At 33.6% G+C, this 24,151-nt stretch overlaps 1 protein-coding gene across 2 annotated transcripts; it reads right to left on the reverse strand.

Annotated features, from left to right (window-relative positions):
* Window positions 1–2,708: 2,708 nt before the first annotated feature.
* On the reverse strand, window positions 2,709–22,706 carry LOC113398773 (uncharacterized). Of its 2 annotated transcripts, none has more exons than XM_026637662.2 (7): window positions 22,353–22,706; window positions 17,356–17,567; window positions 7,290–7,423; window positions 5,126–5,417; window positions 4,431–4,636; window positions 4,104–4,284; window positions 2,709–2,909 (listed from the first exon to the last, which is right to left on the reverse strand). In XM_026637662.2, exons 2-7 carry the CDS (start codon window positions 17,411–17,413, stop codon window positions 2,788–2,790), a joined length of 993 nt encoding a protein of 330 aa, XP_026493447.2. In that variant the 5' UTR covers window positions 17,414–17,567; window positions 22,353–22,706; the 3' UTR covers window positions 2,709–2,787. The 2 variants fall into 2 exon arrangements, with proteins under 2 accessions (XP_026493447.2, XP_026493446.2); XM_026637661.2 differs by having other exon boundaries at window positions 4,431–4,639.
* Window positions 22,707–24,151: the final 1,445 nt, after the last annotated feature.

The following is a 24,151-nucleotide window of genomic DNA, read 5'->3' on the forward strand; positions in this document are numbered from 1 at the left end:
TCTGCCAGCATACCAGCCTCCAGCAGAATGGAAAAAAACGCCTCGAGTGCGCTCAAATGGTACTTACGCAAATACGTTGTTGAAGCAAGGTTGAGACGAAACCAGATCCGACGTTTTAAGCAGTTAATAACTGGAACGAAATTAATGACTGGCCACGGTTGTTTTGGAGACTACTTGTGTGTTATCAGACGCGAAGAGACGACGATATGTCACCACTGTTGTATGGACCGGTACCGCTTAAACAACGAAAACGTGACCTTGAAAGGCAAGAAAGATCTTGGTCCGCGAGGTCGGACGAGACAATTCCATGAGACTGTCTGCTTCTATGAGACTGTTATGGTCCAAAGTAGATGATGAAGCGAAAACGATAATGATGCGATCCTGCTCGGCGAAAAAGACGAAATCGTCATCTTGGACTCGTATACCTTTCTGAAGGTTTCCATCGTGTGAAGAAAAAGCAACAGTTCTTCATGTTTTTCATTTGCTACGTGACTGTACTTTTTCCGCCCATAATATAGTCAACCAATATTTAACCTCGATTACCGTTAAGTACTTTTAGTTAACTGTTACGTTGAAATTAATTAGATAACTATTTGAAATAGCAAACAATAGTTAGTAGCATACTTGATAATTCAAATTGATAAAGAAAAAATAAAAATATACTTTTTATACATTGTACATAACGTACATAGGTTTCATATGCTAAGTTTGTTTTTCGTATCTAATTAGAACTACACGAGCATCTGTATTGGGCGTAGTATTTACAACGTGAGGCTATTTGAATAGAACAACTTCCGCGTACTAGAATAACCGATACGATTCTTACCGATGATAAAATAAATTTGTTCCAATGGAATCGAAATTTAATGTATTTAGATAAATCTTTAATTAATTAACAATAAATCAAGTCATTAACCAGTAATGTCTTATGTCCAATAAAAGTATAGCGACAGCGTAAACGGGGCATGTTGCGTGTGTGGGCGCATAGTGCGTGAACGTGTGTGCGTGCGAAACAAACAAACAGCTAATAGCGGGCCGCTCCGCTAATAGCACGCTTTTTCAGGAACGCTATATCTGGCACGCTCGCCTCGCCTTGCGGCGACACTCGGTTGATCTAGCATTCCTTCGTCAACGTCAAAGATAATCGTAGAGTTTGACGAACGACGTAGTATATCAAGCGAATACCTGTTTGATATAATTTTGCTAGCAATAATATAATTAATGATTTTGTTAAATTTCGAATACGTTTTGATCCTACTATGAAAAAGTCAGTTTTAGTTATAAATATAACAATATGTGTGGCCACAGATGCAGCGAATATATTATGTATTACGATAAAGTGTAACATTACAAAGGATAGTTGTGAAACTATAGAACAACATCTTTTGCTTGCGACTTGAACGATAATGATTAAAAATGTAAAATTATTTGGAGAGTCACTTTGCATAATATTTTCAATATCATAGTAGATATTTTTTTTTATTAACATTTATATGTAGTTCAATTCGTACGATGTTATTTAGATTATTTACTTACTTCTTTTAAGTACTTTATAGTAGTGAGGTAATCATTATAAAATTAGATAAGATTTATTAAAACCTTTAAAGTAACTTCATAGACGAAATGACAGTCAGAGGTACTTTTTTTATTTTAGAATATCTGTCTGGGAAAACATTTACAGCTTACCTATTTATGTATAAACGTATGAATAAGAGGATCATATGAATTATTCCCCCTTCGGGACTCTTTTCGGGATGTTTTTAATAAGTGGGTATACTTACAGTTGCTTACACGAGGAGGAAAGGTAAACTAATAACACCTAGTTTGCGACTTCGCATAGTTAATGCATCCTACCTGGGGCACGGCAGTCGTTTCTATAACAAGATGCCGTAGTTATTTTTAACTTGGCCTATGAAAAATATAAAACCTTATGTCAAAAATTATTAATGAATACGGCATATTACTCTATACAAGATAATATTATCATATTACTCAATATAAGATAAAATGCTTGGACTTAGTATTTATTGATTTTATAATTATTTTTTTTATGTATCGTGATACATAAAAAAATTAATTGTACTTTACTGATGATATACTCTGTATTTAAATGATGGAAAAAGTAACTAGTGAGTTTCTTGACGGTTCTTCTCGGTAGAATCTACTTTCCGAACCGGTGGAAGCTCTACATTTAATTCAAAACTGATTTTTATGAGTCTTTACTATAAAATGTATATCGAAAGATCTCTTTGATTTTCTTGTTTTCACCAAGTTTTGGTGTATTAAAATCGTTTATTTTTATCTAATTTAAATAATCTAAAAAGTTTAAACGGATTCTAACTCGCTTTAACTACATGTCCCTAGAATACATCCACTCTATTAGCAGTAAACTCTCAAAGTTCAAAAGTTTGGCTATTACTTTTAAAAGGTTTATAATTTTGTAGAACGTTACTTATACCTACTTAAATGATGTTTACGCAAATAAAATATAAATTTGAATTTATGTTTAATTTGACTGTAAATACAACTTTGAAATAATTAAATCGATAAAATAAATAAAAAGGCGTTATTATTTTTAGGATTGGGAAATACTCGGCATATAACCGTTCTAATTCTTGCGCTATAACTAGCCGGACTGCCAACGCCGTGCCAATAATCGCAACCCGCGACCTAAACCTCGGTGTAATTTATGAACTGAAACAACATCAGCGTACTATCCGATATTTATTTACATTCTATAAATAACCATATGTACAAGATTTACACCGCCGCAGTGCGCAGGCGTCGTCACGTGAGAACCAGTGGTAATAGCAGCAGCAGCAGCGCTGAAAAAGGCGCCCTTTGTGAGCGAGGACTCCCGCTCACTCGCGCTACGGCTTGATCGCGTTGCATGGTCTCCATTTCACTCTCTAAAGAAATAAGAACAGGAAATCAAGTAAATTATTTAAAGACGAATAAATTTTTATGCAGTGTTTCTTTAAAGGAATAGAAATGTACCTCTATTGGTTTGGTGATCTTCGCTCAAATATAGGGTAGTATAAAAAATGGTTTACACTAACCATGGGATTGGACATGCCCAACTATAATGGCTCACTCGCTACTCGAGCAGAAACACCGGAACACTGTGTATTGGAAATTTAACTGGTGGATGGTGGTGACTTTGTATAGGAATGTCTAAACGAGTACTTACAATCCTATATCTAATATTGTATTACACTGAAGTTGATTAACTTAACATAATGTAGTCATGAAATTAACGCTTTAACTGTAGTTAACGATCTTTATTAGGTAATAAGCTACTTCAAAGGCAGTAATTTTAATGCAAAACCGTTTCCATTAATTTCTAACACATTTTTTTTTATGGCATTGGTTGGCGGACGAGCATATGGGCCACCTGATGGTAAGTAGTCACCACCGCCCATAGACAAAGGCGCTGTAAGAAATATTAACCATTTATTACATCGCCCATGCGCCACCAACCTTGGGAACTAAGATGTTATGTCCCTTGTGCCTGCGATTATACTGCTCACTCACCCTTCTAACCGGAACACAACAATATAGAGTACTGTTATTCATCTCTTTTCTTACTTTTCGAATTTGTATCCCTTCGTTCATGAAGACTAATTTAAAATTTACTTTCCCTCGACACGTGTACAATTAAGCAGTTGATAACATTCATAGCTGCTAAAATATTTGGCAAACTACACAGATCTTTTCAAAACAACTATTTTATAAAAACTATTTCAGTTTCGAGAAAGACAAATGATTGAAGAAAATTAGTATAAAATATATAATAATGCGAGAGACCTTCGCGGTTAAATCTTTGAGTTTTATTATTCGAGGTGACCCAAATAACAAACGGAGAACTCATTAAATACAATGCAACTAAAATGTATACACGTGTAATGACACGTATTTCAGTAGAAAATGTAAACTAAAAATATGTAGCAGTAATAGACCTATTTATACGTTCAGTTTAAATAAAAAATCAGTAGTTGAGCACAGCTATTGTAAACTCGCAGATGATCCAGTTATATTTGGAATGTTCAAAGCATAAAGCATTTATCTACCATATAAAACAGTAGAAATAATAATTGATATACCTATTGCTTCATAGTCTTGGTCGTCCATTCCTTGCAATCGTAAGAGTAGGGTGGCGCTACGGTCGGCCGCCGCGCACGTGTAGCGCCCCGCGTCGAGCGCGCTCAGCTGCGCCAGCGTAAGCCGAGACACCACGCGGCCCGCCCATCGCTCCGTATCCAGTGATATGCCTCCACGGGAACCCTGCTCAACAACGTATAACGTCTTTATTAATTAGAATATTACCTCTTGTAAATAATTATATATATTTATCATATTATGCCTCGGGAATAGCTATTGGAAATCTTTGAATCAGTAAATTTAGATACAATTTAGATATATTAATATACCTGTGGATCTAGTGTTATCCCGTTATGCAGCCAACGCATGCGCAAGGGGGGCAGTGCGGCAAGAACGTCTGCTGACAGCTCCGCCGAGCTATGTGTAACCTCGTAGCGAGCTTCGCAAGTTAGCCTTGTTGCTCCACCACGCGCGCCCCACACCGCACCTCCGTTAGTACCAACCGCGCGTACTGATACCACCGGTAACGCCGATTCTGCTGAGATAAGATAAATTATATAAAGATAAAAAATAAGTAAGATCACGTCTTCAATTCCACAATAATCATGATTATTTTAATTAAAAATTAACAAATATCGTTTTTCAAACATACGAAATGTGCTTATCATTTGTATAATTATGTAATAACAATAATAAAACTTTTTTTATTTCATATTTTTGTAACAAAATTAAAAGTAGTTTTAGTAATGTTAGTAAATTTCCTTACATTTATTATTAATATAATTTTTTGTTAGGATTCCTTTTAGATATAAGGCCTCCTCCATTTCAAAATCAGCCCACCGCTTATTTAGTATTATTAATGAAAGTTTAATAAGTTGCGTATGCATTACATTGTTAAAGCTGTAAGGTACAAAATCATACACTTTTTTGATCCTTCGAGCCGGATCTTTAGAAAAAACATAGTGTATAGGTCACATATCATATTGCTTCAATAATATTAATTGCAGTCGTTGCATATACACACCTACTACTGTTAAATTAAAAAACAAGCTCAATTTGGGCTCTGTGTTGATCTGACACTCGTATCTGCCAGAGTCGCTCATTCGTAGCCTCTCGATCCGCAGCGTATGTACTGCACCCGTCACACGGCCAGCGTCGTCTCGTGACGTCAGAATATCACCAAGCAGCTCATCCGAGCCTGTGTCTCCTGCGCCAGGCCCAGCCGGAGCCTCGTAGCACGATACGCGCGCATCGGCAGTAAATACCGCGCCCGCGTGCGTCAATATCTGCAGGTCACTCGACCTGACCCATGACACCTAGGGGAAAATGTTTTCTCATAAGTAAACTACTAAAAGGATTCATCAACATTTTTTATTAAATATTGTGTTACTAAATATAAGCTATTATATTGATTGTAGCCTGCTAAAATACAGCATATAAAAAAGTTAAAGAACTGATAAAATGTAAAGATATTTTTAAATGGATTTAAGAGATTTTGATTATATGTCGACTTCAACTAATCTTCTTATTAATTTTATCTAAACGACTGAAAGTTGGATGAATCAAAATATGAAAACGAATAAAAACTGAAATTCCTATAAATTTCCGACTTATAATGAATAAGAAACATAATAAAATTCCTTTCTTACAAAGTGGATTTAAATTACTCTGTAATTTAGAACATACAAATAGTTTCAGGAAGAAGCACTATAAAAAATAATTATGAAGACATCGTACGGTGGCGATTATTATGTCGTAGCTAGCTAGCGTACTAGCGCTACGCTACTCCCTCGCGAATCCTCCTTGGCAGCGGCTGCTTCCGGGAAGCAGCGCGCGTGCCGCTATATTGGGAGCGAGTCGATGACCGGCTTTTTCTAATCGCCCGCACGACATCGCCGAGTCGCCACTTTTAGCCGCGTGACGTCCCTCCAAGGATTCGCGAACGTTTCCGTGGCCGCAGTCCGCACGCACCACGTCATCTCCTGCTTCGCATACCACTTGCCGACCTATACTTTAATGCGGCCTATTTTCCCCTGTCGATTTATATCGCATATTTTGAATAAGGCGACTAGATTCGAGACGTATTTATGTTCCGTCACTTTTATTTTCCATTCAGACTCTAGATGTTAACGTCGCCAATAAAATCCGGACTTGTTTTTATTAAAAACGGTGTGTTTTTAATAAAAACAAGCTTAATGGCTTCTTATAAATTATACTTTTATCATGAATTAGCTCGATTATTCTACATTATTTGGTTTAGTTGTTGATTTATTCTTCAAAAGGATTTCGATGAAAGAGATTAGTTTAATGTGTCACATGTAAATAATCCGAGGGTTGTTCATGTGATTCACTGAGCGGAAGCTCGCAGACAAACGAACGGACATCCGAAGCACGTGGGGAAGCGTGTGACATTGGCATTGATTATTTTTAGTATACAGCGAGTTACGCCGCTTCGTGCGAACTCGGGCGCCGCAGAACTGCGCGCATCTAAAGCGATCTCTCGGTGCACATGACTTTGATTACACATGACTATTCTATGCTAGACCACAGATATTTAATCTATTTTAAGTCTTCGGTATGTGACTGAAGATTCAAAAAATAATAATAAAGTATACTTTGACTTGTAAATTGTTCTTGCTCCGACGATCCGCTCAAAATGTTTTAAATACATTAGATTGCTTTTAAGCTTTGTGAGTAATTAATTATGCTGTAGCTCATTTAAACGCTTCCTTCATTTAACAGATAATACATTCGGCCATGATATTAAAACTAATAACTAGTTAGTTAAAACACCACCGCTGCGCAAAACCGGGGGCCAGAAGAGAGCCATTGCTCTATCTTTATATTTTTGTCATGTTAGACATTTGTCTAAGCATTTGCTTATTAGCACAATTAAAAATCTATTTATTTAAAGTTTCCGTAAACTAATGGTCTATCTACTAAGTCATCAAAATAAAATCAGATTTAAACAATGCTTAGATAAAAGAGTTCATGTTATGTTTAATTATATATAAAATTCAGTACACTGCACTTACCACAGAAAAGTCCTAATCAAATATTCCTAACAATTTAATAATAAAAAAAGAATATAATTTCCCAGAAAAAAACATCAAGCGCTGATGAATAAAATAACATTCAATTATTATTATAATTAAAAAAGTAGGATATATCAGGAATATAATAGTTACCGCGCGATCAGCTAGGTGTAACACACGACAGCGCAGCGCAACAGCCTCGCCCACACGCGCCAACAATGCGGTTTGCTGCTGCACATCGAACGCAGGACCGGCTGCAGCAGGAGTTGCCGGTGCGATGCGTGGACCTAAGATATAGCGATATATTAATATGATAAGTATATAATTACAAAACAAAAACACGTCATAACAACACAGAAGGTCACGTGATCTCGGGCAGAGTAGAATAGAACCAACTAAATAGTAAATTGATCGCAACCAACAATGCCATCAGTACTTCTCTAATCTCATTTAGTGGCGGGAAAACCACTCACAAGCAAATGCATTATCATGAAGAGTGGATATCAGACAAGCGGTATCACACTGCACCAGCACCAAATAATTTGAACAATGAGATGCGAATGATACGATATACAAATAAAATGTATTTGTTCCAATCTCAAATTTAAGTCAATTTGTATTGAAAAAATAAAAAGTTCGTAATATTTTTAAGTTTATAACACTGACTTTGCTTGTAAATTACTAATAAATGTGTTTAATGTATTCACTGTACTAGTAAAATGTCCTTCTGACCTATTTTGGATACGGCGGCCATTCTTAATTAAGACTAACCAAATACGCAAGAGAATTATAGTGCACTCGTGCGCAAAGGTGACAATCTTTATATAACTCACATAGTCTGATGGGATACGGAACAATACGACCGAAGAGTTCAAGCGAAGGGACAATGGTTTTTATTTACTTTCCGAGACATGCGAATTTAAGAACTGCCAACTTCTAACTTCGAGCTGCTACTGGGAATTTCTTGACATAATTGAATTGCTCAACTAAATTAAATGTATTCTAAAAAAACTTTTGAATGAATTTCAATTTGTATCTAAGTGACCCTTTATAAATGATTATTCGAAAGGTACAATGTAGATATTAATGGCTAACTACTATATGTCTTCCCTAGCTATTCTACATACATATTATGTTTCATTGTAATTCGACCTAATTAATAGAGACCATCATAAATCTTTACTTATAATTATAGTAGATTAAATTTAAGAGAATACAAATACAATTGTATCAAGACATAATATAATTTAACCGATATCATACCAAGCATTCCCTTCTTTCACTGCGCTAATATAAATGGATATTAGTATATCAGCTATTCCGATTAATAGACCGTAACATATTCAGATGAATGGACTTCGGCACTGTTTGAACTGATGAGGGTTTGGTCCACTAAAGTGTTTTTTTATGGAGAAGGGTATTATAGGTATCAGTGAATACATATTGTTAATACCTAATGGTTAGTATCAATTGGAACACTAGTACCAACAGCCTGATTTTGCTGGTATAAATAAATGATCTCGAAGATAGGAAAACTCAAAGTTTATTGAGGAACAGCAAGTGAAAGCAGAAGGAGAAAAATCATTTATGTAGCAAATTTGCTGATTATTCCACCACGATCTTCTACGGTATTCACAGGTTTGCTCTCGATATCGCATTAACCGTCAAGCACGAGATTAATTATAAATACAAATATATGTGCATGCATTCTGTAACAGTAAAAACGTCCATCTCCATCAGATCAGTAGCTCTAACATGAGTTCAGTAAAAACAAACACAGGATTTTTTTTTTTTCATAACAATGCAAAGCTGTTCATTTGTAACTATTTGGCATTTTTGTAATATGAGCATTAATAAAAGATACACTTTAATCTTACTTGACATTTTATATAAAACATTTAAATAATTATTTAATCCATACACTGTAGGTAAAAAATAAAAGTCACCAATAATATTACGAATTATATTAATATGTAATAATAATAATGTTTATAAAGTAAATATTACTTATAAAATAATGTTGAATATATTTTCAGATTTTTTATAAATAGATTTTCATTACTAAATAATTGTAACTCCATCTACTGAAAAGGCGTTGAACGTTTTAGTCCTGGTTTAATGTACTTAGGAAAAGGAATGAAATCGGACGCTTTCGAAGGAAATTGTAAAGATGGCGCTTATAATAAATCAGCTTTAAGTAGAAGTTGGTGAATTAAAGTTACATATTTATAAATAATATTGCACCGTCACACCGTTCACACCGTCAACACTGCACAATTGCTGTACTCACTAAATTAATTAAACTTCCATACTCTTGATGAACTCATTTTATTGACATGAATACCATATTTTGTTTTTGGTCTATCATTATTCTTTACACAATCCTAGTAAACGTTAAAAAAGGTTATGTAAAAATTAAGAAATTTTAGGATTGATATTATAACAATAATGGCTCCAAATTATACGTAAAATAGAATGATGTCAAGACGTAAATCATTTGTTATTAATATGAAGTGTTACCTCATCAATGTGACTTACTTTTAATATTTAAGTATCTAGGTAAACATGAAGAATAACTTTCAACATAGAATTAATCAGCCATTGTTATTACAAATATAACGTACATATAACGTCTTAGAACACAGGTTCTACCCTTACAGTTCCATTAACCCTTTGGTTAGTGGAGCTCCACTAACCACAGGGTTAATGGAGCTGTAACGGTCGAAAAACATTTTTAGCAATACTAAATTCCGAAGAAGTATCATCGTTGGCCCATTTGATCTGCCTGCTACAATATAGATTTTTATGAACCTTCAAACGAGTCTCTTATACAAATTTATATTTTAGAGGATCATTAAAATTAATGACAAATCTGCCCAAAAGCTGTATTAATTTAAAGTTTCCACTTAGAAACAAGTAGCTAACCTAAATCTGTGCTCTGCTTTGACGTAACCTTAATTGCTAGATCTTTTAGTTTAGTTTTTTTACTTTCAAAATATTATAAGTTCATATTAAATTATCTATCGGTGTCCTGGAAAGAGCATCACATCAAATGGAATGAAATTGTAAATTAACAAGGCTGTACTTTACCTAAATAGTGCGTAAATATAAAACACAGGTTCTCCTTATGAAATAGTGTCCGTGTATTATATTACATAGCTTCTTAAAGTGAATCCATTATCTTATATATATTTATATAAAATATATATGCATTATTAGTCATCAATCGTATTAGTACTAAGAAAATTAATTTATTAATTAATGCAGGGTACAAAAGGCAACGTAAGTCGTCCAAGTCGATCGCATAACGATAATAAAATGTGTTCAACTGCGTTGGCCTGCATACTTTCCTGTTCCATTACTTGTTCTAATGATGTGTTTACGTGACACAGATTGTAATTTGTTTGTAAGATTACTCTAATATATACATTATGGCGTAGTAATACTCAATATTTTACAACTCTTGTTACCTCGTTATTCTATTGTTTAACTACTAATTATACTGTAAATTAATGATTACTACAAAGTCATTTGATATAGGCCCTATATATCCTTTGTTAGAGTAGGGTCTGGCGTACTGTCAAATATTATATATACTAATCAAAGACAATGAGATATAGAGAAGTAGAGACATAGACATAGTCAAGGTGGTAATCTAAAGGAATTATTATAAATCTTAAAAGGAATTATAGTAATTAACTCGTATATCTCATTGATGTCAAGAAAAAAGTTTGATAAATGAGAATGTTTATTAAAATTAAACTATGAATACGTCCAAAATATAAGCAACATAATGAACATTTAAACAATGTTAATATACTAAATAACTTTGGAAGTTACTTTGGCAGCTCATTCTACAAATATTAGTAAAAACTACTTCAAATATTTTGATTTATAAGGGATTTAGTTAATATAAGGATTACCAGTTTGCCATTAGGGTCGGTTTAACCCCCGAGGCGAATTTATGCGAGTGGAGCCGCGAGAGCTACTTACGTTGTCTGTTAATTTAAAATAATAAATATTTAATAGAAACTGATTATCCTCATTTGTATAGGAATGTTCGACTTTGCAAAACTGATTCACATAATTGATTTTCAATTGGAATAAATAAGGGGTCACCCCTGAGCGTACATTCACAGTCCCAAGGGGAGGCTAGCGTTAATCGCCATCTTTGAAAGCATATTTCATCAATTGCAAAAATAATAAAATCGTTTTTATTGAAAGTTTTTTTAAGCTTTTATTTCGGTATACTTTTATTATAGTATGTATTTGTCAAGATATTGATTTCTGAAAAATCACATAATATGAAATTCAACAATTCTGTACGAAAAAAAATCCTGAAAGATATTAGCGATTTTGTGATCTTACGCGTGTGTAGGTGCGGGTGGGATGTGGGAACGACCGGCCTCGCATTATTAACATTTCAACGCTTCATCGCAGCTTCGCGATATTTATACATAGGCTGACACACAAACATAGCTAACGGCCCACTCGCATTCATCTTCCGAGCGTTATCAGGATATCCTCCAAATAGTACCCAGCTATTTACAAGCGGTTTGTTATCAAGAACGCATCTGAACTGATTTTTTCCTATTCAAACATGAAACTGTAAAAGGTAAGCGAAGGTACATCTGAAACGGACGAACGAAAATAGTACTATTTGTATATAATCACATTTTAAACTACGCAGCATGTAACGTTTAACTCTTTATACCAATTATAGAAGATAAAAAACGGCGTCAATATAGGGATGTAATTATATTTTATATTAAAGTGTTGCCCTCGTATTAAAAATTATTATAATTCATTGTAATTTGTACCACATGCGAACAAAAAGGGACCACCGACTGAGGTACACGCCGTGTGTGGCGCTCTTGCTTGTGTATTTGTTGATGTTACCCTCTTTCGCTTCGACAATAAATCTTTAACATTATTATGCAAATCAACAAGTTCGCGCTTATTAGCATTGTAGTGAGTAAACACAGCAAAGCAAATTAACGGGAGGCGTCACACGTACGCACTGAATTATTACAATAGTAACAAATTAATGGTATTATTAAAATTATTGCAGTAATTTCTTTTGTATACTTATTTTGCATGCGTATTAAAATATTTCCATTTATTATTTATATTATATTATTATTTCGGAATTCATAAAGTTAAAGGTTTTGGGTTTTTCTTACAGATAATTTTAAATAGATGTTTGTATTTTGGGATTGGACTGTGTTTACACTCCTTTGCCTCGGGAAGCACGGAAAGCCATTGAGCCTGCGATTGAACTATTTCAGGTTGTGTTGATTTTTCCGACCCATCGGGTTATAAGAGCGAGGGGATAGAGAAAATCACTTGTGTTCGCGCAAACTGTGCGCTTTAATATGGCCTTAGCAGATGTATAGTCTCCCTTGATATCGGCCGCCGTGGTTGAAATCGATCAGGACATAATCATCACTAAAGTGATGAAAAGTGAAGGACGCGTTTAAAAGTGTTAAATAAGTAAAAAATACAACAATGTGTGCGCATGTGTAGTGTACAGTGAGCCCAGTGCTGTTACTCAACCAGGGAAGATGAAAGAGTTCAATTAAACGTGTTTACGTTACGCGGTCGCTAGGCGCCGTTCAGATCCGCTTAGTATACACAATATCATACTAATGTTATTTAAACGGAGTATTTATTTTTTACCGAAATGACACAGTGGGAGGAACTTGAGAATCTGAAATGAAAATCACGGGTTCAAACCTGCGTAAGTATTTTATTTTGTCTCAACTGTGATTTATCTCATACTCAGCGAAGGAATGAATGAAGGAAACATTGTCAGGCAACCGACAATCCGCATGGAAGCGTGGTATAATAGCAATGGGACTATAAACGCTAACTTTTACTTTCATCTCTTCCTTTGCTTTTATATATCTTTACCATAGATTATTACCTACCTTAACAGAGATCATTGTATACTGAACATTTTCATAAACACACAAAGAATGTATTTTATTAATATGTATTTTAATAGATGTCGTGCTTCACTTCTTTCGTTTTTTTTGAATCACGCTTCACTTTGTCAAAGAAAATTATATAACATAAGTAATACAACTTAATATACTGTCTTTGTCTCGGGAATGAATATTGTTTTTTGTGGTCCTTCGAGCCGGATACGAACCAGTGACTTATGGATATCTATAATCTAATAATCATACAAACAAATAATTAAACCTGATGACTATAATATTGTTACTTATATGTTCCCGATGTAAATATACGCTTCGAAACGATGACGCCCCATACAAGCTTTACTCGTTTTAATACATTCACGTTGAGGGATATTTCTTTGATCAAACGTTAAGATAACAAAGCACAATCTGTGTTACCCTTTATGATGTGTTGTATACAATTGTTTATTACACACTATTAGTGAGTTATTGAGTAAAGACCGATCCAAACATCGATATTACAACGGACGTTAATCGGTCGCTCTTTTGTTTCCTTGCACACTTGCACTGAGTTACTCTACAAGAGCCATCCTTGGCCTCGAAACGTAGACGATTCTATAAGACTCATCTCAGTAATTGTTTGAAACTAAACTAAATATTTATACTTATTTCGTATTTAAACGAGTATTTGTTTCCGACGAAATTGCTTCCCTTTGATGAAATCATCTAACGACATCTGGAACGCTCGCGGATCTGAGTCACCGGAACGAGGGAAGTTAAGTCATTTCGCCTACTCCGTAATAAAAATATATTTCTTTCCTCTATTTTGAATACCATCTCCAGATTCCAGTGCCAAATCATCGCACTCGATGTGTTTATTTTATTATATGTGTCGGTCGGAAGTGCGTTCGTTGCGTGCGAGCTGTGGGCGTGAAGGGCGCGCGGCACAGGCACGTGTCACTGAGAGCGATGGTTCTGACTCACTCTGAAAAATTACCATGTTTTACAATTCTCATGTTTAGTACATGAGTATTTTGTGTCATATGTATATTAATATTTTCGAATTTCCAACTTTCAACTTTTCTATTATCCTCTATTACCCCCGATACAATTTAATCTATTAAAACCTTTTTGTTTACAATAAAACAGATGTTTGAAAAACGAATATAATTATATATCCTTTTTTTAGCTCAAATGTATTAAGGAAAAATAGTTAAAGTTGGTGTTTAGTAAGAATGTACACATACCAAGAATGTGAAAAATAAATCAATCAAACGTACGAAACATAAAAATCCATTTCAAAAATATTGTAAACGTTTCCGATCCCGTACATTCTATATAAAGGCGATGTTATTTACCCTACGTGCAATTTATATGTAAATGATTCAAACAAGCGCTGTCAAACTATCCCACAAAAAAAAACTTACGTTAGGTATATTTGCATTCCACCTCAACGTATCTTTGAGAGATTAAAGTGTTTTGTAAAGTAATAAATATTTTCACGAAATTAGTATCATTCATACAAACGAAGCTTAATTACGAAACTTATTTTAAAATATTTAGATTATTAAAACGTTTAAAATACATTAGATTCAACAGTCGATGCTAAAGTATTTATTACACTTTCAGTATTTATGTTGCAGCCTGCACGAAAAACTTCATTAACATTTTACACAAGTAAAAACAAACAAAATGCCGAATGCTCTAATGATTTAGAACAAAACAACATCGGTTAAAAATAAATGAAGAGCGAGTGCAAGGGATCAACTCGGCTGTTTCGTGTCGATCGTATTGCGATCGCGCACCGTCCGTCATCTCGTGACAAGAGATCATGTTCGAGATGTGACATCATCGGATACCCATTATTGCGACTGACACCACTGACTATATTCGGTATTAGGTGACGCTGTGACGCATATTCAAATATCAAATTCAATCAATTGCACTATAAAAATAAACTTATCTGTTTACTAAAAGGAATAAATGTTCTCAGATAAATTAATTATCTATATGGTTATCATTATTAATAAACGATGAATGTATTTAGATATATCCAGTATGTTTATATTTGATAATTGACTCGATGGTAAATCTTTATGCACACGGATAGATACCGGTTACCACCTATTCATAAAATATTCTCCCGCCAAACAGTTGTACTAAATATTATGGTATTGCGGTTTGAAGGGTTAGTGAGTCAGTCTACAGACACTAAAATATAACATATTCGCTTCTAAATATGATGGCGAGTTGATAGTACAAGGTATAGTTAATATATCTTAAAGTGTCAACAATCAAATTTCCTGTTTACTGATCTGGCTACCTATTTAAACTTAAAAATAGTACTATACTTATAATATAAAGTTTTTATATTATCAAATTGTTTGTATCTTGCCATAACTATTGGTAAACATTTGAGCACGAATAATATTTCAACGCAAGTCGTACCGGATAATATTTTACAAACAAAAGAGTCAAAAGTCGGCAACGCATGCTGGGCGTCAGCTACTACTATAATATATGTCACATCAAGCTCCAAAATATTACATTACAATAAAATTTATAAGCATTTAATTGCCTTATAGATAATGAAAAACAAAACTATATTTGACGAACATAAATACACTAACTTCATAAAACATAATTAAACAGTTATGTTGACATAGAATACATTGCATGAATAATAAATATTAAAACATCTAAATTAATTTTTGCAAACCGTTAAAAATCTCATTTAAAACATTTGGACGCTTTCCATGAGCTAAATGTTAATAGAGATATATATTTTGAATGGCTAGTATACTGGCCTAGATTGAGATAGATCATTTTTACGCCTGTTGTGTACTGTCCATACGTAGTGTTTGGCGAGAATTTGATATTTATTACGAACACGGAAATATTTGAGATTTAGCAAATGCTCTGGTCCACGTTCGAGACCAAAATAACGTGAGCACGTGACAGGCTATGTACCGTGTCCCACGCCTTCTTGCTTCCCTGTCGTTACGCACTTAAAATGAATTATGACTGTAATCTACAATAAAATAATACTATCATACTTACGCTAACTTTGAAGGAAATAACGATCTATTTGCATGTTTGTTTTTTTTTAAATTAATGATAAAAAATAAATCTTATAGATTTTAAATTTTAAAGATTTTAAAACTCAATAATATTATCAATTATATATTATTGACTTTTATATTTATAATTCCGTGTTTATCATCATCTTTAGTATTGATTATGTACATATGTATGATAACTAATTATATGATATTTATATATGTATACTTATGGTATCTTATCTTATCGTTTATTTATTTACATATAATTCTTCTTAAAGTGTTATTGCGTAGGTTCGTTTTTGTTCATTCTTTTAAGCTGTCAAAGGCTGTCAAAGGCTGTCTAGAAGGTTCAGCTATTAAGAGATAAGTCCGCCTTTGTTCACTTTATAATTTTATTTGGTGACAAAAAAGATATCGCCACTGGTCATTTTACAAACGTTCAACGTTGTAGAAACTGTTTAGGTGACAAACATCTTACCTTGCAAACTTACTGTCTTACAAAAGATCTTTTGAGAAACTCATTTCGCAAATAACTATTTACTTTGAAAACCTGCTGAATTTTATTATGTTTATGATATTATTGTTTGTCCAGAAGTATACTAAATACATTTACTATTTGTCTACAATAAAAATCCACACAATGGACCTTTATATACCAATGGATATCGTCTACGTACGATCATATTTAAAATCTGACGAGAAATGCCGTATCAAGCCGGATCATAGATATAATGAAACAAAATAATTTTGATCGAATACTCAAGCGATGCAGTATCATGCCCGCAACTATATAATTTGGATACTTTATATTCCCATGACAAATCAGCGCCATGTGTGCAGTGTCGTCACAGCGCGTGGCCCCGCGGTGCCTATAAAAGCTTTTATGAGAATTCTGCCGCGACGCGGGACGGCAGCGGCGGGAAGGATGCGACCGCCCTACGCGCCTCACATCCACGGCTATTTTAACACTTTATACATACCTTTATTACTTTTATAGCATTTAATGTGATACGAACTTAGATAATATAAAATTCAATAAATTTTCATAATAGCTACAAAAATCTAAATTTTCATGAAAATATTCTCAATATTACAAAACCGCCTTACACTTTCAATTTACCATACTCTCTTATGCTTTTAAGGACACTGGTTTTGTTGTTTGGCAATATATGACTGTGAGTGCAATATAATGAACATAAAGATGTAAGATTCATATAAAATATTATACTATACCAGCGATCGCCGGTAGGGCAGCGAGCAACAGCAACAGTCCGCACACACACTCGCACATACTGCACTAGCACTTGAACCCACACCAGTAACACCGGTACCTCCAGGCGCACTTTACACCGCACAACACACAATGCACTGAGTGTTTTATTGTCACAGTAAACACTTCAGCGAACAGTCCGTCCAGCATCCATTGCGGTTTTCATTTATAACACCTTTAACAAGAAAAAAATATTTTAATTAGTAGTGAATGTCACAAGTATATTTATTATAGGATAGTCATTTTATTGTAAAATAATTAATTCTCGTATTATTTTATCATATTATAAAACTTTAACAAAAATCGCGCTTACAAATCTGGGCAAGCATTAATAAATATCCAAGAATCATATGTATTTAAATGATTAATCTTGTAGTCGACAGTAAGGTTACTGTATCGCAAGAAAACTACCAAGCCGCAGTGGAATAGCGTGACAGAACTAACTTCAAACCTAAAAAGATAGGTTTATAGGATAGATAGGAGGCCTTTGTCAGAAGTGGAATTTAATAGACTGTGTTGGTTGTTTTCCTGTACTGAAAGTCTCCTGACAGACTGATTACAAGCACACGACAAAAATTCTAAATATCTCTGTGTACCACACAACCGATTAAATGCTTCAGAATGGGAAAATTGGATCCCACATCGCATGCGCATACAAAGACTCGAATTTAACGATATAATAAATTCGAATAATTATTATTAATTATCGTTTAAGTATCATTTTTTATTACTCATAAAGTCAACGTCAATGTTGAAATGGGTTGAAATTGTGACGAACTTATAATTAACTATTCAAATGGGTCACTTTCTAATAAGCTTCATATGAAATCAAATAGATATATATTGAAAATTATGAAATATTTTAAGATAAATTTAGTTTCGTGATATACAGATGTATAGACGTAGGTTCGGAATCGACAGGATTAAAGTTGTGGAATGCGCTTCGCTTCACTGGTCGAGCGCGGGCGCGTCGAGCAATGGAAAGATATGGCAACTATTTATTGCTAGATTCAAACGTTACTAATAAAATCACTTCATAAACAATGATCTCGTTATAATATTCCATTAAGTAATGAAAATTTAATTACGTATACAAACCTAATTTTAAACGTTGTTCATTGTAATATATGTTATAATATAAGAAAGAGCTATTAGATGCTCTACTTTATTCTATTATTTTTTAAAATTAACTATGTTAACTTATGCAGATATCTTAGGGAGTAATCAGTGCGAATTACATCGTTCATTGTAGTATCATAATTACTTGAAACTATGAAATTAACAACTATTGACGTAAATTCTATATTATTTTCAAATAATTTCCTATCAACATTTCAATTACATCTTACTTCGATATTATTATTTTTACGAATCAGACGTAAGTGTTTTTACGCGCGTAAATATGAATACATTCCGAATTTCTCTGTAGTCGTAAAGCCGTCTTGGTATATAGCTAATTAAACGCGTACTTGTGCACAAAGTGGGCACAAAGTCCGGACTACACAATAATCGTAAGAAAGCACTTTGATCTTGCCGACCACCTTGCCATGATTTACACCGCTTGTCGGCGCCACCCGTGTAAAAGTCAACGATTAACACCTAACTCCTTGTATGATCTTCTAGCTATTTGCCGATTTAAAAAATATAACGTCCCATATACGACAAAATTTTCACAAATCTTCTCTCTCATGCATAAATCTTCTCTAATTCGTTTTTATTATTGAAATATAATAACTAACGTAATTTACCTTACTTATAAATGTCGTTTAATTAAACACAGTTTTTAGGTATCATCGATGTAACATTCCATAGAAGACTCGCCATTATGTCTAATCAGCTAGAAGACATTTATAAGTAAAGCCGTAAGCCGTTAATATACACAAACAAACGTTCTCTTTAGGTATATACGATTATGTATAATTACGTTTTTAAGTGAAATATTTAAAGTATCTAAGCCGAGGTGGACACTGGGTCTACGTGACCAAGTATAGGAGGGTCTAAGTTAATCAGTGGCCTGTTGGCGCGCGATGCTATTTGCACGCCGCCGCAAATAGCTCGCCCGGAATATCGCGCAAAGGTTACGCGGGTCTCCTCCTCGCCGCAGCTGCGCGCCTTACTCTTCACTGTCACCGCTCTGACAAGCGAAGGGGGATAAGAAATGTTAGTTATTCTTTCATTTTTCAATTGACCAGCCACTTAAAGCCACATATATTTACATGTATAATATTTTGTTAGTTTTTATGTGATATGGTAGATAGTATGGTAAACAATTCTGATATAACGAACAGATTTTTTATCGTTTTTGATTGTCAATCGATGCCTGATTTGTAATGTCATTGTAACAAATGAGGTTTTATTAAAATACTTCACAATAGATGATTAATTAAAATTATTAAGTTGCTTCTTATTATGTGAGGTTAAAATTAGTTATGGAAATGTCACACGTCACGTATAACCAACGTGATTTATGTTGTATCATCTTACAGTAGTAAAAACAGGAAGCTGGACCTATACACGTACATACGTATGTATTTCTTAGATGGGAGCATTTTACGTCTATCATTATATGTTGATGGTAATTTCTATACAAATAATAATAGTGGATGCAGACAATTAGGAACATCGAATTTTGAATCATTTGTCATCAAAAAATATATTTTAATTTCTGCAATATAAAAGAGTTAGGGGAAAACATTTCAATATAAATTTAAAAAAAAAATCTTTACATAAAAAATAATATGCTCTCTAAATTTCAGCTTACTCTCAAATCTATTGAGATTGTAAAATTGTCTTAATTACAGACAAAGAGTTTACTATGTTTCATACTAAAATAGTCAGACAACAAAGATACTTAGACTAGACTGACTTTTATAGTACATACGTACTATAAAACTCAGTCAAATAAGCTCTAACTTAAATATTCGCTTGACTTGGTCAAGACATCTATATATGAGGAGACGTTTTCTTCTTCCGCCTAACTATTAAAAAACTACCGAACCTTTTGAACTACAACGCCTATCAAAGAAGGTTTTAGTACGTATACTTTAGACTGGTTATGTGAAAAGCGTGAATTGTGTATTATTGTATCAAATAAAAAACAAAAATCGTTAAATATGGGTCTTCGTTAATATATCGAACCGACGTTGCGCTCGTTGACAGCACTGACATTTGACAGGATCATTACGCGGATCATAGGATGCCCGAATCGCCTCGTCTATTTATAACTACACTTTTGTTGAAACATTTGGTTTTAATTCTTTCGCCATATCGTATCTATAAATATTATATTGTATTTTACTATAACTTTTATATTTTTTTCTATAAATTTGAATATCATTCTATTTAGCACAATATGATCTTATACGATTTTCAGATTGGACAAATGTATTGAATACCTTCCAATTTTTATTTAAAGTATAGAGACTGACAATTGGCCTCTTAATGCATTATGAGTGAATTGTCTTCCTATCATTTTTATTTTATTTATTATTATTATTTATTTATTTAACTTATTATTCGAGATAAGTGATAGTTGCGATTAAAATAATTATATTATATACTAACTTCTCCACGTGGTTTCACATTCAAATATTACTGCACCGCCCGTACCTACATATATACCCTTTCTTTCAAAAAAACTTTCTCAATAAATGGCCTATTTAACGCTAAGAGATTTCTTCAAATGGGACTTGGAAGATTCTGAGCGTGTTAAAAAAACAAATCTTCATTTCTAAATAAGGTATATATTTATAGATAGTTAGTTTTGTTGTAACCTAATGAATACAAAATATTTATAAATTCTGTTTTAATTTTAATTAAAAGTGATTTCTGTAAATTGTAAAATTTTACAATACGTAGTAATTTTAAATAATCTTCATAATATATACTTGAGTAAGCAGGCAATTACAATCTATATAATTAGTATAACAGAGGAGTGTTATGGAACATTATTTGGAAGCGGTAACCTCAGGAACTATCGATTCGATTGGAAACATATTTAGTATTATATAGTCCGTTAATAAAGGATGATTATAGGCTATAGACCGTTAGCCTATATGCATAAGAATCGAAGCTGTAATAATAAATATCAGCGATTACGGCCCAGCAAGTTCGAAGTAGCAACACCGACAGGGGATGATGGGTAATCAATTCAATCAGATGATAAGCGTATTACCCAATATTTCTGAAAAAAAAAAACAATATCTTGTCTAATAGTGTCACACGCAAGGACCAAATTCTAGATTGTTATATTAAGGTGCTGATTTTATAACATTTTTTTAAAATTTATATTCTAGATTTAAATTCGGACATCCTTTATTTTCAGCTATAAGGTAATTTATGAATATAAAAATTCCATTTTTGAAAATCAAAATTTAATCCATGTTTAAAGATGTTTGTGAACATTTCTTCTCAAAAACTTTTGTTTATTTTTTTTAAAAAGGCAAATTAGAAGCCATGATCATTGCGATAAGTATAAATCACCTTACATTTTATTAATGCGCTGCCGACCACGGCTTCTAAGGTGTTATCCCTATCTAGTCCTTAGTGGACCTAGACATTGTCCTAATATAGAATCATCTGATACGTGGTTTTAATATGAACCTTACTCCATTTAGTTTTAATAACTTAAATTTTATTCGATCGCTTTATTCATTACACTTAAAATTATAATGGGTTCGAAATATTCCGTCAACAAATTTAGTAGTTCTCTTTCTCCAATTAATACTTTAATCTATTCAATAGTACCCTTATTAAAAATGACTTTTTCTTATTCCCGATTGCAAGAGAAGCCATAGCACATACGATGCTGTTTTTTAATCAGTGTAGTCCAAGTAGTTGTGCTACACAAATGGAAGGCAAATTATGAAAATATATGAGAAAAACTATTGACTATATTTTATAGTAGCTACATTTGTACTCAATAAGTATTGTAAAAAGTTAAGAAAATAATATATCTTACCTTTAAAAATAAATATAAATAAACAACATTACAGGAAATTCACAATTCTTCCCTGGAACTCGATTCGAAAAAAAATTATCTCGTGATCTTCGAAACCGATGTTTCAAAACAGAAACAAATCTGAAGCACATGCGTCCGCGCAGGCAACACGCGCGGTACTGTACGCACGCGTAGGGTTCATCGTGCGTGTCAAAATTATACGTTTCGTACGAAGTTAGGCAACCCGCCCCACGCACATCACGCTGCGGGATCTGTTTTGATCAACCCTCTGATATATAATCCATTGTTGATACGGGTTCATGTCCACGTGTGCGCTCTCAGCAGCCGCGTCGTTGCTGGCCGAGCTCGGGCTGCGCGGGCCACTTGACAAGTGTTTACGAGCTGCGTCAGCGGCTCGGCACCCGGGGGTAACGCCGCGCCGCCATACGGGCGCCACACGCAAGTTTGAGAATCTTGCGTGAGCGTGATACGCCCCTCAATCATCGCCATACCAAATAACGTATACCGAGTCTCATAAATTACGTTTTTTCGAAAAAAAAATATTCAAACAAAAACGAACAACTCATAAAATCACTGTGTAATATTATCTTCCTTACTTCATTAATAGAACTCTAAATATTGTAATTATAATCATAACACCAAATACGAAGATACACTTTTATTGATTTTATAATTGCAGATCTTTACGGAATTCTACGCATAGAATGCCTCATAGGTATATATACTCATATTATAGTAATAATATTATTTGCTGCATTCTTAATTACCTAATACATATTTATGACTCCAAAACTACTTCTTCAAACTAAAACGGTTCACAAGCTACTATATTAATACTGATTAAAGAATCAAATCCTGCCCCAGGAAGCATGTGTTCATTCAAGACGAAATTTGGTGTTTTAAGTTTATCCTTACTTCTAGGGTCCACATGGGTTTATGTCTTCTTAAAATTTTTAATTTTTGAAAAACTTTATATAACACCCAGAAGGAAGTTTCTAGCTCTTAATATTTAAGTGAAAGAGCACCGTTTTTTTTTTTATTTTAATTTTAAACTAGAATCATGTATTATGACTGTTATTGTTATTATTTATATAGAACAAATTTTGTTGGTAAAATTAGATGTAAAAGTATTATTTTTATTATTAATTAGTTATGTTTGGTCAAATTAGCGACTGTGTGCGAAGTAATAAAAAAAACTTGCATTACTATCGTTGATTAAATCGTAGGTTGCACGAAACCTCACATCACGCACACGAGCGCAATTCAATTATAACAGGAGATAAATATTGCTGACCAGTCTTCACTAACTTCCCTTTGCTCCTTACGAATTTTCCCGGGACAAAATACCTCATAGCAGCTGCCTGTAAATTATTCCTACAACCAAAATCACCGGTTTCTCCATTTCTGTGTTAAATTGGGATATGCCCATAAACACACTTTTGCATGAATGGCATTAATAATATTCCCTTGTAAAATGACGATTATAAACTGACTTTACATATGCCTTAAAGCTCCGTATTATAACAGATCTGATAACTAAAATACCTGTCTCACTCATATATAATAATAATTAGCATCCTATTTATAGTTTACACATCACTAAATCTATACATATAATAAAATTGGAGTGTCTGTTTGTAATATTAAAATAACCGCTTTTTACTAAATACATATGTATATATAGGCATGTACACAAAAATATTTTCTTTCTACAATTTTTATCTGTCTGTCTGTCTATTTGTCCCGGCTAATCTCTGGAACGGCTGGACCGATTTTGATGGGACTTTGACTGGCAGAAG

Source organism: Vanessa tameamea, chromosome 14 (genome assembly GCF_037043105.1).
Source record: "Vanessa tameamea isolate UH-Manoa-2023 chromosome 14, ilVanTame1 primary haplotype, whole genome shotgun sequence".
NCBI lineage: Eukaryota > Metazoa > Arthropoda > Insecta > Lepidoptera > Nymphalidae > Vanessa > Vanessa tameamea.